The sequence below is a fragment of the Hippoglossus hippoglossus genome, chromosome 7 (genome assembly GCF_009819705.1).
Source record: "Hippoglossus hippoglossus isolate fHipHip1 chromosome 7, fHipHip1.pri, whole genome shotgun sequence".
NCBI lineage: Eukaryota > Metazoa > Chordata > Actinopteri > Pleuronectiformes > Pleuronectidae > Hippoglossus > Hippoglossus hippoglossus.
This window is the reverse complement of record NC_047157.1, coordinates 26,581,958-26,595,872: the sequence shown is the minus strand read 5'-3', so window position 1 is coordinate 26,595,872 and position 13,915 is coordinate 26,581,958. Positions and strand designations below refer to the sequence as shown.

At 42.9% G+C, this 13,915-nt stretch overlaps 1 protein-coding gene and 1 long non-coding RNA gene across 7 annotated transcripts in view; one reads left to right on the top strand and one right to left on the bottom strand.

The window, feature by feature from the left end:
• LOC117764314 overlaps positions 1-6,027 on the bottom strand; it is an 11,086-nt gene extending 5,059 nt beyond the window's left edge. Inside the window, exon 1 of the long non-coding RNA XR_004614367.1 lies at positions 5,522-6,027. This is a non-coding gene — a long non-coding RNA (uncharacterized LOC117764314). The remainder of the gene's footprint in view (positions 1-5,521) is intronic.
• Positions 1-12,643, top strand: part of otud5a (OTU deubiquitinase 5a) — a 14,583-nt gene extending 1,940 nt beyond the window's left edge. The window contains exons 2-9 of one of the 6 annotated variants that reach the window (XR_004614364.1): positions 1,251-1,344; positions 6,034-6,098; positions 6,210-6,366; positions 6,450-6,598; positions 6,921-7,106; positions 7,659-8,046; positions 10,248-10,971; positions 11,049-12,643. Coding sequence is in view for 5 of the 6 variants with exons in the window: in XM_034589959.1 (XP_034445850.1) it covers positions 1,251-1,344; positions 6,034-6,098; positions 6,210-6,366; positions 6,450-6,598; positions 6,921-7,106; positions 7,659-8,046; positions 10,248-10,381 (1,173 nt within the window). In the remaining variant the exon portion in view is untranslated. Of the gene's footprint in view, positions 1-1,250; positions 1,345-6,033; positions 6,099-6,209; positions 6,367-6,449; positions 6,599-6,911; positions 7,107-7,658; positions 8,047-10,247 lie in introns of all 6 variants that reach the window. The other 5 variants (XM_034589964.1, XM_034589961.1, XM_034589963.1 and 2 more) reach the window with 5 other exon arrangements.
• Positions 12,644-13,915: the final 1,272 nt, after the last annotated feature.

The window sequence follows — 13,915 nt, the reverse complement described above, 5'->3', positions numbered from 1 at the left end:
GTTGGTTTTAGGTTTTGGAATCTGGGTAAGAATACAAACAAGCATTTAAACGATAAATGATCGATCAATCAAATGATGTCACAGTGATTGATACTAAGATCAATTGTTAGTTTGAGTCTCACAGAAAACTGAACATTATGAAACAAGACATTTAAAAACGTCACTTTGAGAAACAATTAAAACCCTTTTCACTTCACTGTTGATAATGAAACGGATGATTTGTAAACAGAGCTGACAGTGAACGCACCCCTCAGGCTGAAAGTTTGATCAGGACATGTCCACGAAACACGTCCCACCGTGGGGACGATCCAGAGGTGTGAAACACGTGTTTTTACGTTCACACCTGGTTCTGATCCAGTTTTTGTGTTTTCTCGTCTGAAAATCTGAATGAAGCTTCATGTGTTTTTTTTCCCACAGTTTCATCTGATCTGTTAATTCTGGTTTCACATTGTAATTCACGGACTAAAGAATTTTGTCTGACATACGTACGTCCTGTCGTCATCACCTACGTGGGCGGAGTCTACCTATACTTGACTCTGATTGGTTTGCAGACGGCATCTAATGTGGGAGTGTGGTCAGTTGGGGGGGTGGTAGTCTTTCTGTTTGAATGGAGAAAATGAATGAAGCGCTTCATTTGGCTCCCATGGTAACATCATTATGGTATTACTACCAGCATCAGCACCTTCAGGCGCAGTACTCCAGTACTAAAGTACTCCACAGTACTACAGTACTCCAGTACTCCACACTAGTTCAAATGCACCACATGGACGTCCTTTAATGCTGTCTCTACTTCCTGTGATTGGTCCAAAAGTCTGAACTATCCAATAAAGTGTTTTCACTCTGCGAACAGAACAGAACCATGGTTCAGTTTGATCCGGACCCAGTTTGATCCAAGGAACCTTTCACACCTGATATTTAGGTTCAGACTAAACTCAAAAGTCTGAAGTTCTGAACCAAACAAGGTGTGAACGAGTCCTGATTCATTTTTCAAACAAATCCAATACAAATGTTCTGCCTCCAGCTTTTTACTAATGTGAGCAGTTTCTTTCTTTGTCACACATGATCGTAAATGTTTCATCTCAAACTTTTTCCCTGTTAAATAAAGAATGATTTGTTGGTGAATTTAGAAAATAATCTACAGACGAATCAGTGATGAAAATATATAAGACTTGAGAAAAGGAATTCTGGGTGATGAAGTCTTTAGCTGTCTAGGTCCGGCATACAGCTGACCCGTGTGTGTGTGTGTTCAGCAGGAGCACTGGTTTGAAAAAGGTCTGAGGGAGAAGAAAGGCTTTGTCATCAAGAAGATGAAGGAGGACGGAGCGTGTCTGTTCAGAGCCGTGGGTGAGTGACACACACACACACACACACCTGGTTCCAGGGTCAGGTGTGTCTGTAGTTCGTCTGGTCACCAGAAGGTGTCAGTGCTTGGCTACTTTTTTCAGCTGTTGGACTGAGCGGTTTTGTTTCCTCTTGATGTAACTTGGATTTAAACTCTTATACACACAAACATATGAGACCACATTGATAAAGTCTAATACTTTCACATAAACCTGAAAAATGTATTGAAAAGAAAAAGTTATGCAAGTGACTGACATTAGTTTCCTCTGTGGTAAGATTATTATTATTAAGATTAATAACAGCTGTGAGCAGAGCGATTTTCCGCTTGCTCGCTCTTTCTATCGTCTGTTTTTAGTGTCCACGCAGACGGTCAGAACTCATCAGCTGCAGTTGTGCTCGTACCTGCAAGTGGCTTCAATGCCGTTCTCTCTCGTACACAAACCTGTCTTTCACTCTTTAGTCTGTACCTGTCACTCAGAAACTGTTGTGACATTGTTGCTTGTGCGCCTGCACCCCCGCTACAGCCACAAATTGATTGAATTCTGTGGGAAAACGCTGCAGAGAAAGTGAATGAAAATTCCTGCATCCACCTATTTTTTGAACATTTCATGTAAATCGGTTCAATAGTTTTTGTGTAACCCAGGAAAATAACAAACAAACAACAAAACCAAAACATAACCTCCACAGCGGAGGTCAAAGTAGCTGATAATCACCTTTTAGAAATAAAAACAAATGAAATAGACTCTGATCAGTTGTGTGAGGACAAAACATGAGTTTCATCAGGTGTGGAAATGTCTGTTGGTCCTTTAGCTTGAAACGTTTTTCACATTATGAACCTGTTGTTTCTGTGAATTCACTCAGACTCTTCATTAACAGCTGTTACACATAAACACTCTGTCCACCTTCACTGATGATAAACACACACGACCTACATCATCAGAGGAGCACTGACAGCAGAGAGTGTGTGTGTGTTTTGTGTGTTTTGTGGGAAGGTAAATGTGGGTCACTGTAAAAGAAGAGGGTTTCTGTGACACACACACACACACACAGGTCCATTCATTAGAGTCCAGGTTGTGTTTCAGCTATTATGTTGCTGCGTTTATGTCATCACACTGGCATCTGTGTGTGTGTGTGTGTGTGTGTGTGTGTGTGTGTGTGTGTGTGTGTGTGTGTGTGTGTGTGTGTGTGTGTGTGTGTGTGTGTGTGTGTGTGTGTGTGTGTGTGTGTGTGTGTGTGTGTGTGTGTGTGTTGTACCTGCGATCCTGTTATTTAACCAACAGTTCCTGAGTTTCAGTCTAAATGTTTTGTCGTTTTTGTACGACAGGTTACAGTTGCCTTTCTCCTGTCTCACATTTTTCTTTCATTCGGTGTTAGAGCAATGCATCATGGTCTATTTGCTCAGAGGAAGTGATTATTTTAGTCATGTGACTGAGGCTCAAATCATCTTGTGTCTTCTGGTGATTTAAATCCTGTAGGAAAGAAAGTGTCTCAGGGTTTAAATCTCATATTTGTAGTTTGTGTGATGAAGAAGTGAAGCCTGAGGATTTTGTTGGATAGTTTAACAGCTTTAACGTTTTCACTCTGTGGAGGTTTGTTCAGATCACACTTCACTGCAGCGCCCGTCAACACACAGAACATACATGTTTGTGAGGATAGACTCAGTGCTGCATGACCACTGATCCAGCTTATACTACTGGAGAGAGAGAGAGAGACAGAGAGAGAGACAGAGAGAGAGACAGACAGAGAGACAGACAGAGAGAGACAGAGAGACAGAGAGAGGGAGACAGGTGGACAGGCGAAAAAATTCCAGCAGCTCAGTTTTCATTTTCCCTCAGTGGATTCTTTTCGCTTCTGCTTTCAGACTCGTTTCTCTGCTACATGTTGTATTTCACAGGAATCATCACACACACAGTTGGACAATGTTGTTTAGGGTTTGATGTCTCAAACCTGTAGCTGTCCACTTTCTGTTTCGTGTGTGTGTGTGTGTGTGTGTGTGTGTGTGTGTGTGTGTGTGTGTGTGTGTGTGTGTGTGTGTGTGTGTGTGTGTGTGTGTGTGTGTGTGTGTGTGTGTGTGTGTGTGTGTGTGTGTGTGTGTGTGTGGTCGTCGGGTCACATTCCTCTTGTGAAACCTGGTCGACCTGTCGATCGTCATTTAATGAGTTTTGGTATGAGTGAGATGTTTCCACAACAATCTTTACAGCTCTGTGTGTGTGTCTGTGTCAGTGTGTGTCTGAAAGATCCACCCGCTCTGTATTCCAGTCTATATGTGTAACTAACACAGAACTTCAAAATAACGGGACATGCCAAAAAACGGCTTCAATTTCAAAATAATCACTTCAGTACAATTCTAAGCTAAATATAAAGTGAGTATTGATTGTGTTGCTGTTGTTTTGTGACGGGGGAACTGGCTCCGCCCAGAACACGTTCAGCTCCGTAAACATTTTGTCCTTTTTATTTGTTGTTACTCTACTTTTCTCTCACACCGTCACTCACCGGTGTCTCTCACTCGCTCTTATTTTATTTTCCTTTTAATTTGTGCTCTAAATGCAGTGTTGTCATGTTGAAGGACAAAATAGCTGCACTTGAATGTGTGTTATAGATGTTTGTTTGTTTTTGGACATGTTCCCATCTCTTCATTTGTCTTCCACCTGAGAGAGAAAGTGATTTGCAACCAGTTGAACTTGTTTCACCGTCTTCACGTCCAAAAGTTCATGGACCTGTTTGATCCGCCTCCAACTGTGTTGTCACGGTAACCCTTTCAATCATCACTAAAGGTCAAAGGTCCAGACGTCCTGTCCTGTCAGAGCATCCAAATTCCTTTAAAGCAGAAATTTAAACAGAGAAGAGGTCACCGACCTGTCAACTCTGAGTCAATTTAACTCGTTATCACCGCAGAGATCATTAGCCAATCAGGTGACAGTCTGTGACCATTAATCATCACTGACTTGAGTCATGTGATGAGTCAGACCTCGATTCATCTGTTGAATCACTGAACTTATTTTTACTCTCTCAAAACTTCCAAAACTCAAATGACCAAAAACACACGTCACATGACTATTCATGTGCGCTGGTCATGTGGTGTAAACAGGAAGTAGATTGTCTACACTGCATTTGGTTGTTAGTAACAGAGAAACCACAAACGAGGAACAGGGATTTGGTCTGACTGCGGCTGAAGGGGTGGAGTAAAAAAAACACTGGCGTCATGTCGGACATTTTTTACTTCTCGTAGCGTCAGTGAGACGAGAACAACGGCCGATCTCGCAGCGTTTGCTTTTTTCGTTGCAGATGTTTACAAAATCCCTGGTGACGTTTTGCAGCGCTGGATGATTCGAACCAGCATGCATCGCGTTAAGTCAGCGCTCCACAGTGCCGCATCAAGTCGTACGCACCTAATGACTGTATAATGACATAATCGACATAAACAGTAAACAAGCAGATGGAGACAGTTCCCCCGTTTTAGGCCCCTCCCCCACCTTTCTTAGAATAACGTCCGTGCTGACCAATCAGAGCGCTCACTGGGGTTTCCTGTGTGTGTGGTTTATGAGTTCTGTAGATGTCTATCTTTGCTGAGTTTCTCAGCAGCCAGGTTTCATATGGTTGTGTGTAATCATCAGAAAAGGTCTCTCACACACACACACACACACACGTTTGTACTTCTGTCTTAGTGAGGACACTCATTGACAATGCATTCCATAGCCCCTTACCTTAACCTTAACCATCACAACTAAATGCCAAACTTAACCCTAATTCTAACCTTAAAAAAGCAAGTCCTAACCCCCCAACAGTCCTTAAAGGTGGGTCACAAAGATTTCTGTACAAGCACACACACACACACACACACACACACACACACACACAGTACAGCAGCAGGTGTGTGATTCTGAAACACTCAGGAATCTCCCAACGTGTGTGTGTGTGTGTGTGTGTGTGTGTGTGTGTGTGTGTGTGTGTGTGTGTGTGTGTGTGTGTGTGTGTGTGTGTGTGTGTGTGTGTGTGTGTGTGTGTGTGTGTGTGTGGTCCATCAGCCTCATCTCCATCAACAACATCGCAACTGACTTTTCACACACACAGAGAGGCTGATGAGAAAAAGGAAGTTGTTGGGGGGGTGTTCTGAGAAATCTGTGGTGACAGACCATGTGACTTGCTGGAAATGGAACCCAAGTGATGATCATTTGCATACCTGTGTGTGTGTGTGTGTGTGTGTGTGTGTGAACTGTAGCTGTCAGTTAAAAGAACAGTTTTACAGGTTGCTAAGTTTGTTGAACTGCATTAGTTGTAATGTAAACGTAAAAGCTGGTTAGCTTAGCTTAGCATAAACACTTGTAACAGAGGGGAATCGTTAGCCTGCTCTGTTCGAAGAAAACAATGTGCACCTCTCAGCTCTTTGATTGTTTTAGTTTGGTCCATGCTCCATCTGCTAACATGGAGAAGGAAGGGTTTATGATCTATACTGCAGCCATCCACCAGGGGGCAATCCAGATTATATAGCTTAATTTTTTGGGAGCAGTTATGTCGTTTATCTTAAATTACAGTGTACAGAAAACATTAGGCTTCACGCTATAGTGACATTAGCGTAACTCACAATTCATCATGAATCACAATTCAACATGATGTGTAGTTTTAAACCAGAGATGATCAGTCTGGGCCCTGATTGGTCCATCAAACATCTAACCTGAACTCTGTCTCTCTCAGCCGATCAGGTGTATGGAGATCAGGACATGCATGAAGTGGTCAGGAAACACTGTATGGATTACCTGGTGAGTCCCGCTGACCTCTGATGACTCTCCAGCTCCTGTGCTCATTTACAGTCTGGAACAGTTTGTTCGCCGTTCCCTGTTTGTGTTAAAAGTTTATTTTCTCCTTTTTAGATGAAGAACGCAGACTATTTCTCGAGCTACGTGACAGAGGATTTCACCACATACATTAACAGGAAGAGGAAAAACAACTGCCACGGCAACCACATTGAGATGCAGGCCATGGCCGAGATGTATAACAGACCGGTGGAGGTGTATCAGTACAGCACAGGTGAGTCCGACTGTCCAATAGCAACCTGCATGTCTGTCGCCCCCTCCGCCAATCACAGCTGACCCTCCTCCTCTCTGCCACAGAGCCAATCAACACGTTCCACGGCATCCACCAGAACAACGACGAGCCCATCAGAGTGAGCTACCACCGCAATATTCACTACAACTCTGTGGTGAATCCCAACAAGGCCACAATCGGGGTCGGACTGGGACTGCCCGCCTTCAAACCAGGGGTAATGAACGTTTACAACCTTCAACCAGGGGTTTCAGAACCTCATAGAGAATCTTGATGTTTTTAAGCTTGCTTCAGTATCACAGTGATCCAGTGAAAGTTTTCTGTGCATCATTAAGTTCACTGCAAACAGGCGCTGATCAGAGTCAGTTCAGCTGCATTATGGGAGCTGTAGTTCCAAAACTTAAAGCAGTGTCTAGGAGTTGTGGGGGATAACCTCTGCTCTAAACAGTTGATATTTAACCCTTGTTGTTTGTGTCTGTGTGTTTTTAACTATTATATGTTTAAGTATATATGTTTTAACTGAAATTCAGCCCCCTCAGTACGCAGACCAGTCTCTGATGAAATCGGCCATCAAAACGTCGGAGGAGTCATGGATTGAGCAGCAGATGTTAGAGGACAAGAAGAGAGCGACGGACTGGGAGGCTACAAACGAGGCCATCGAGGAGCAGGTGGCCCGGGAGTCGTACCTGCAGTGGCTGCAGGACCAGGAAAAACAAGCCCGACAGGTTGTGTGTGTGTGTGTGTGTGTGTGTGTGTGTGTGTGTGTGTGTGTGTGTGTGTGTGTGTGTGTGTGTGTGTGTGTGTGTGTGTGTGTGTGTGTGTGTGTGTGTGTGTGTGTGCGTGTGGAAATGAATGTGTAAAATATGCGAAAGGCTCCCTTAGTTACAAGTGACATGTTTCGCTCGTGTCTTCTAATTGCAATCTGATTGGTCGCTGACCTCTTCCATAAAACTTTCAGTGACACCATAAACACACCGAGGCTGTGAAGGCGACGAGCGAGGGGATCAGTTTTCATGTTTGACGTGATGATGTGTAACGTCCCCCTATGACCTCTGTCGTCTCATTTAGACCTGTGTGAGGAACCGACACGCAAAAGCTTATAAGCAGTGAGGTTTTTAATGACGTTTTTTTTGTCTTAGAATAAAAGGTAAAAATGTGGGCTTGTGTTCACTGAAACGCATTCTGGACGAGGAAGTGGATATTTGATGTCTGGGATTTGCTTCGTCAAAGAACGGGAAAAAATATATCAACTGATGTGAACGTCTTTTCTTCTTCAGCCTCGTAAGGCCAGCGCCACCTGCAGCTCGGCCACGGCAGCAGCTTCCAGCGGACTGGACGACTGGAGCGCCCGGTCGCCGCGGCAACGGGACTCTGACCCCTCCCACTCCGACCTCACGTCCAGCTCGTCGACCAACAACAAGCCGCCCTCTCCCGCTGGAGCCGCACTCATCCTGAGCAAACCCCCGTCACCCTGCGCTCCAGGTAACACACACACACGTGCACATCATGTGGGTCATGTACACGACCAATCGGAAACATCCAGGTTCTACTGTCCTAGGTACTTATCTGTACTAATAACTCTTTACTCTGCAGGTCCCAGTAATCAGAGTCGTCATCATCTGGAGTACAGAGCCATAATGCAGGAGATGTCGCCTACAGCGTTTGGTAAGACACAACACACACAACTTGTATTTCTGCCTCTATTCGGCCCCTCACATTCAAACCGCCTGTGAAGGACCGGAACTGTACACCCTGTAAATCCACCATGTTGCAGGAAAGAATCTTCTTCCTGTCGTCTGTCCTGGGGGATGGATCCCTCCTCTTCTGCTCCTCCTGAGGATTAGGTTTTTTTGGTGAGGTTTGTCCTCGTATGACTCGATGGTCGGAGGACAGACGGTTTTAAAACCTCCTGAGGAATATCTGTGACAATGGGCTTTAAAAAATAATTGACTTGTGACGGCGTGTTCTGCTCGGGTCTGCAGGTCGTGTCATGGAGTTCCTGTCTTTATTCATGAGCGTCCTGTTTTCATTTTGAGAGAATTATTTCTTCATTTCACGTTCAGGTCTTGGTAAAGCTGCCTCTGTTCCAAACACTCCCTGCTCACGTGCACCTTTACTCTGGCCCAGTTCGAGTCCTCCTCACATTCAGGCTCCGTGCACACTACAGTTGTTTTCCAGCCTCTAAATCAGAGACTTTTGTAAACGCTCTTGGCCTCGTTTGAAAACTCGGGGGTTTTGTTTTTGTCCAGACGAACAGAAACTGAGACTAAATGATTAGTGCAGATGCCCACGCACTCTTCCTGATTGGTTCTTATCAGTCACATGACCTGAAAAAGCGTTGCTAACACTCACTTACTGTTTCCACCTTGTCTTTGCTCAAAGAAAATCAACCCCTGCTCTTGTTTTTTTAACCTTTCTGCTCGTCGTTCGTATTTTCTTTAACTAAGCAACCAACTGCAGAGTAGACAATCTACTTCCTGTTTACACCATTGGACCAATGTATGTGAATCGTCATGTGATGTATTTTCAGGTGAATTGGATCATGTCTCTTGCATCTACCCTCAGCGACTGACGACAGTGAGTCTGTTTCAGATGACTGACCTCATTTATTTCATTCGCCTGTAATGAGGCAGCAATGAGTCCTTTGGTCAGCATCATAACTGGCGTTCTATTGGTTGTTGGTTGTGTTGGTTACGATAGTTTAAAGCAGAGTAACTCTGCACGTGAGCGGAGGCTGTTTGAGAGCGAGGGCAGAGCTCTGAGGGGAAATGAACAGATAATTATCTTAAAGAGAGAAACCCCTGTCAGTCATTTCTGTTGTTTACTGTCAAACCTCCGCCCGAGTCAACAGGAAGCAGCCGAACAGAGCAGGGTGTGGTGTGTGTGTGTGCATGTGCAGGGTTATCTGAGGTGAAACGTAAGCTGGGGTCATCCGCTCAGTCTCAGTGTTGTCAGTTGAGTGCTATCAGATGTTTACAGCTCAGATGTGAACTCTGCAGAGTTTTAATCACAGAACAGAACAGATTTGAACTTTCACCAAGATGTTGCTGCTTCGTCCCGTCTCTGCTCAGTGAACTCACTTCTCTTGGAACATAATCTCTCCCTTTCCTTCATGTCTACAGTGTCTGAAGTGTCCGATTTTCTATTGGCAATGATTTCAGGCTCCATCCACACTGACATAAGTTTCAGTTTTAAAACTCACTTTTGCTACGGCCACACCTGGCGTCCACACGACTCTTCCTTTATGTGTCCCTCGAGCCGCAATTTTCTGTCCGAATGCGGATAAAACTATCCAAGCCCGACTCAAACCCCACAGCCATTCTCGTTTTTGTTTTGCTAATGCATCCAAACTGATTTGGCGGTGTAATTGCAGCGCGACTCACACACACCGAGGCACAACTATGAATGCTCGGCCCTGTGCGTAGGCTGCGTGCGTAGCTTTTACGCAGAAACATGAATTGGGCTTAAAGTGTTTTCTGAAATTTGGAGCCTGTAAACCTTTTCAACTAGAGCCCAAAATTAAAATTATGAACCTCCAAAACAAGCATAATAGATCTCCTTTAATTAGTTATTTGATAACATAAAAACGGGCTTGGACGTCATCATTGACAGCTGAGACTGACCTTGATACCGCGGTTCCACGATCACTCCAAATGACGTCTTATGCGCAAGATTGCAGCGTTGATATCCGAGATATTTTGGCTTCATATCTGGATAGTGGGAGGAAGTGGAGACGCGTCGTCCATCTTGAGTAGATGCTCCTGCTGAATTGGGTCAAAGTCGTGAACCAGTCAATGTGGGGTCAGTTACAGTTGTGTTGTGTTGTGTGTGCGGTCTGTAACTCTGCGTGTGTTTCTGTGCTGCAGGTTTGACGGACTGGGAGGATGATGAGATTCTGGCGTCGGTGCTGGCCGTCTCTCAGCAGGAGTACCTGGACAGCATGAAACACCAGAGCGCCGCCATGCATCGAGAGAGGGAGCCGTCACCTGACAGCAGCTGATAAACAACTGACACACAACAACACACAGACGCACACACCAACACAACCATGACCTTTGACCCCCCCCCTCCCCCTCGCCTCCACTATCCCAGCCCCCTCTGCCCTCCCGGCTCTGACCCACTGAAGGAGATCGACCAGGGAAAAAATAAAACATCAAACAAATAAATGCACACTTGTTTTTTTCTTTCAACTCATCTGCTCATCTCTTTCTCCATTCTGTCGTCTCCTACTCCCTCCTTCCCTCGTTTCCTCCCCCCCTTTGTCCCATAACACCTTGCTTCCAGCCAATAGTGATCCAACATTTCCAAACAACCCACTCCACCCCCACTCTTTGTTTTCCAGAGGGAGCTCGGTCTTACTGCTGACTTCAGATAAGTTCTGATATTTAAACATCATATTTGGCAGCTTTCAACTTCACGTTAAACTTTTATACTTTGTTTAGTTTTTCCGAATTGTACTGATTATTCTGTCTGTAGCAGGATATTAGCTCTGGGCCGTTGGTCTCAAATGAGGAATGCTAATCCGAAATCAGAGCTGAAATCGAACCACTCTACAGCTGTAGCAGTGTCTCTGCTAAGCTAGCATGTCGTGTAAGTTCCTTACGACATCGCTGTTAGCCTAGTGGCTGATGGCAACAATTAAAACTTGATTCTCACTCCTCTTTTAGCGCCAACTAGCAGCCATTTTGTGTGAGGAATGTGAATCCTGCAAATCATGACTGACAAATCTGACCACTCCACAGGTACTGAGATCTATCACCTGAAGTCTTACTGTGTTTATCGCTAGATTTCTGTCAGATCGCTAATTAGCTGTGTCGCTGTTAGCTGTCAATAACTTCATCTTTTCCTGCTCATTCTTCTCATAGTTCCTGTTGGCCGACATTATGTATGAGGAATGCTAATCATCTTTCAAAAAAGCTTAATGTTGTCCAAGGCTAAAGAAGCTTGCTCTTTATATTGCAACGCTATTTCTGGTATCACTGCCTAAATGCTACGTTACAGTTAGCTTAGCGGCATATCGATATCATTTTCATGCATCTCACAGCTCCCACCCATTTTGTGAGAAATGCTAATCTTGCTAATCATAACTGACAAAGACAACTACAGACTCTGTATCGGTGTACTGTAGGCTACAGTAGCATGCTCTTGAGCAAGCTAGCTGTCGCCTGAAGTTTTACTACGTTTAGCGCCTTCTAAACTGGTTGTGCTGTTAATTCTGAGGACTTACACAAAGTGGCCACCAGTGGGCGCTATGGGAAGGGTGGGAATTGGTGGGAAGCTTACAGCCACAGTTTTAGTGTTATCATTCGTTAACTAGTTCGTTAACTACTTTTAGCATTTCCCACTCTTTCTCAGTCCTCTCGTTCTCGCAGCCATTTTGAGCGAAAAGTGCTAATTAGCGAGCAGGCTATCACCTTGTGTCTTATTATAATTTAAAGATAGCTCCTGCTGAGGTTTGCAACCCCCCCCCCCCCCCCCCCCCCCCCCTAACAAGCTGTATTTCAGTTAGCATACCCGCTAATAGCAAAGTCATTTCCCCACCATGTTCACAGCCGGCAGCCATCTTGTTCGACCAACACACATTTACTTTCCATCGCTGTCTGAGAAACACAACGGTCTGTAACACCTCCTCCCCCTCTCTCTCCTCCATTATGTCTTCCTCTCTCCATCATCATCATCATCATCATCGGACTTATTTAGCTGCATGTTTAATTGACCACGACCAATATCATCATAGAGAAAAGGCGACAAATAAAAAAGGAGAGAAAAAAAATAGAGAATTGTCATACTTATCCCCTTAATGATTATTATTGTTGTTATTATTAATAATATAAGTTTGTTTTATTTTATTTTCTCATTTGGGATGAAATACCTTTTTTTTCTTGGAATAAAAAGAGGAAAATGTTTCTGAATGAAAATGTTTGGGAGTTTTATTCTGCATACAAACGTCTCGTCTCTTCTGCCATTTAACTTCTGTCTGTCACTCATCTTTAATCTTCTTCTTCACTTCTTCTTCATCTCTTCCTCCTCTCCTTTGTTTCACCCCTTCTTCATTCACTAAATCTTCCCTCCTCTCCTGCCTCACTTATGCCTCCGTCTTCTCACTCTTCTTCATCGTCCTCTTCCTCTTCTGTCTTCTCCTCACTTTTCCTTCTTTGCAGAGCAGACCGAGATAGGAAGTGTTGTGATGATGTCATCAGTGTCCTGCTCCAGGACGTCCTGGTTACAGTTCTGAGAATAAAAAGTGGCAGATTAAATAGATAAAAAACAGCAGATACACTGACAAAGTATAATGTTTTTAATTTCACTACAGGTCATTTAAAGGAAAGCTGTGTACATTATATTGAGAGCTGTTCAGTTTCAGTTAAATTGTCCAACATGAGGAAATTGTTTTACAAAGCAGAAGGACAAATATTTACATGTGACCATAAAATGACTCACAATAAAACGTAATCCTTCATTAAACAGGGTCGATCTTTACATCCTGTGCTGCTGGATGATGTTCATTTCCCAAACACACATGTCACAGGGGAATTCACATGTTACTGCGAAACAGGATATAGGATTTAGACATAGTTTCCACTTTATTAGGTACATCTGCAGAAACAGCTCAGACGAATTGAATCATCTGTGTGATTGTTACTGAGCTCCTAGTTTGTGCTGTTGTTGTACTGAACTATACAATATTTTTATTATTAATCATTTGTTAATTATTATATCAATTATAGCCCCACTGCTTTATTGTTTGGTCGATATTATCGGTTTCACAGATGTTTGTTCATGTTTTTTGATATGAAAACTTTTATTTTACAGAATATACAATGCAGAAAAAGATGTACATTTATGTTTAGATTTTACATTTAATTCAATTCAACTTAACTTAATTCAAGTTGTATGTGTTTGGTTGTATTTTTTTCTTGTATTTATAATAAAGTTTATGCTAAAATAAAATATAAAGCCTCATTTACATTTCTTTAACAAAAGGTTTTGATAACGACATCTTAGGAGTCATTGACAGATTCCTTTTTTAAACATATTTGCTGATAGTGGAAATTTCAGGATGTTTTAATAAGGCTGGACATTTTATCACCATATAACTTTAATTCATGGATGTTGTTAATTATCACGATAAATGTCAAATCATTATTTCTTAAAATCTTGTAACGACAGATTTTTTCCCGCAACTGTTGAGAACAATTTAATTTTTCAATTCCCAGAAATATTACACTAAACAATATTAAATTTTACAAATCTGAACTTTGTATATGTATATATTGAATTTTTGTTTTATTACTACTGAAGAAAATGATATCATGATAATTATGATTTTATTGCCAAGCCTGAGTTATAATATTATTCCCCATCCTGTTTTTAAATGATAAAAAAAAAAAACGTTAACAGCATCCCTCAAGACAATACTGTAACATGGAGACTCTTTATTCCAGTTTATTTAAAAAAATTTGCTTCTTCTTTGTTTCCTGCAGAAAAACTGTTGCGAAACAAAACTTTGATCAAAGTCGTCAGTGTCACAAAC